At 52.6% G+C, this 1,345-nt stretch overlaps 1 protein-coding gene across 1 annotated transcript in view; it reads left to right on the forward strand.

Moving 5' to 3' along the window:
• Positions 1-4: 4 nt before the first annotated feature.
• SPICE1 (spindle and centriole associated protein 1) overlaps positions 5-1,345 on the forward strand; it is a gene marked incomplete at its 5' end in the record, with an annotated part of 42,144 nt that continues 40,803 nt past the window's right edge. The window contains one exon of the mRNA XM_019548535.1: positions 5-40. Within this exon, the coding sequence (XP_019404080.1) occupies positions 5-40 (36 nt within the window). The remainder of the gene's footprint in view (positions 41-1,345) is intronic.

Below are 1,345 nucleotides of genomic sequence, written 5' to 3' on the forward strand. Positions count from 1 at the left end.
GGCCCCGCGGAGGCCGCCCCCGGCCCGGCGGGACTGGGACGTAAGTTAAAGTATTTCTTTATTTCGAGGCCAGCCGCCATAAGAAAGCGCGGAGCCGGAGAGCAAGCCCCAAAGTAGGTTCAGACTCCTGGAGAGTCACATGGGTTTTGTACGTGCCGCATCAGTGAGCGGCCTCGAAACCTGTATTTAAACGGTTTTACTATTCTTGATCGAAGATTGTACAACGGTTGAATATTTCGTACAGATATGATCGTTGTCATGCACCTGGCGACACTGACCCCCAGGGCTAACAAAGGGCTGGGACACAGGCTGTGGAGAGAGGGCACCCGCAGCTTGGTTGGTTCCTGCCCCCCCTTGGTTATTAACATCTGCATTTTTAAAGACAGCCCAGCCCAGCAACAGAAAGATGCCAGGTTCCTTAGTTCGCAAGCCACAAAGCTTCTCGTGCTGCACCAAATGAGACATTGTCTGCACAATGAGACAATGAGACTTTGTGTCCCAGAACTTCCCCCCCTCCTTCAGCTCTGTAATGGCAGTCTTGGCGTGCTGGCAAAGCAAGGATTAGTCTGTACAATTTGCACTTGTGATGGCCAGCAGGAGAAGTCCCAGCTTCGACGCATGGACAGAAGCTATAGAAATTCATGGACCAGTCCAGGATCTGGCTCCTGTTCGGTCTCTGTTTCCATTTGCAATCCTTGCGATTCTTCTTCCCCAGGATCGAGTGGGAGCTATCGAGCGTGGGCGTGAGGGGCGCTGAACTTCCTACCTCTTAAATGCTGGTGGCTGCAAGGAGGAGAGGAACAGTGAAGTGGAAACACCCTGGTTGTGCCCAGTTCACTTGCCCTTTCAGCATCCACTCTGCCCCTGTGGGACAGGCCTATTTGATGTGGTGAAACATGGGCTTAGGCCCATCGCAGAATACTGTAAGCGTCCCTTTGTAAGGGAGGGCACTGGGGACACACGCAGTAATTCCAGGGATGAATGAAGAGGAAACAGGAAGGGGAGGGAGATCATAGGTTAATAACAGGCCTTTCTGTTATGCCAATGGGGAAGAGTAGGCGTAGGCCTACCCAGGAAAATTAACAACCTTTGTTTAAGGAAGAGGCTACTGAGAACATAACAGTTGATTCCTTGGGACAAATAAAAGAAAAACAGGAAAAGGAGCAACAGTCATAGGTTTTAAAACAAGTGCACCAATTGGGGACCAGAACAGCCACCTCCCTGCCGGGCCCCCCTCGGGCCCTGGGGGAGGCGCACGTGGGCCACGGGTTAGCGAGGATTTAGTTAGGGAGCTTCTGGAGGGGTTGGACGTATTCAAGTCAGCCGGCCCGGATGATCTCCACCC

Source organism: Crocodylus porosus, unplaced genomic scaffold (assembly GCF_001723895.1).
Source record: "Crocodylus porosus isolate Cpor-Errol unplaced genomic scaffold, CroPor_comp1, whole genome shotgun sequence".
In the NCBI taxonomy this organism is placed as follows: Eukaryota; Metazoa; Chordata; order Crocodylia; family Crocodylidae; genus Crocodylus; species Crocodylus porosus.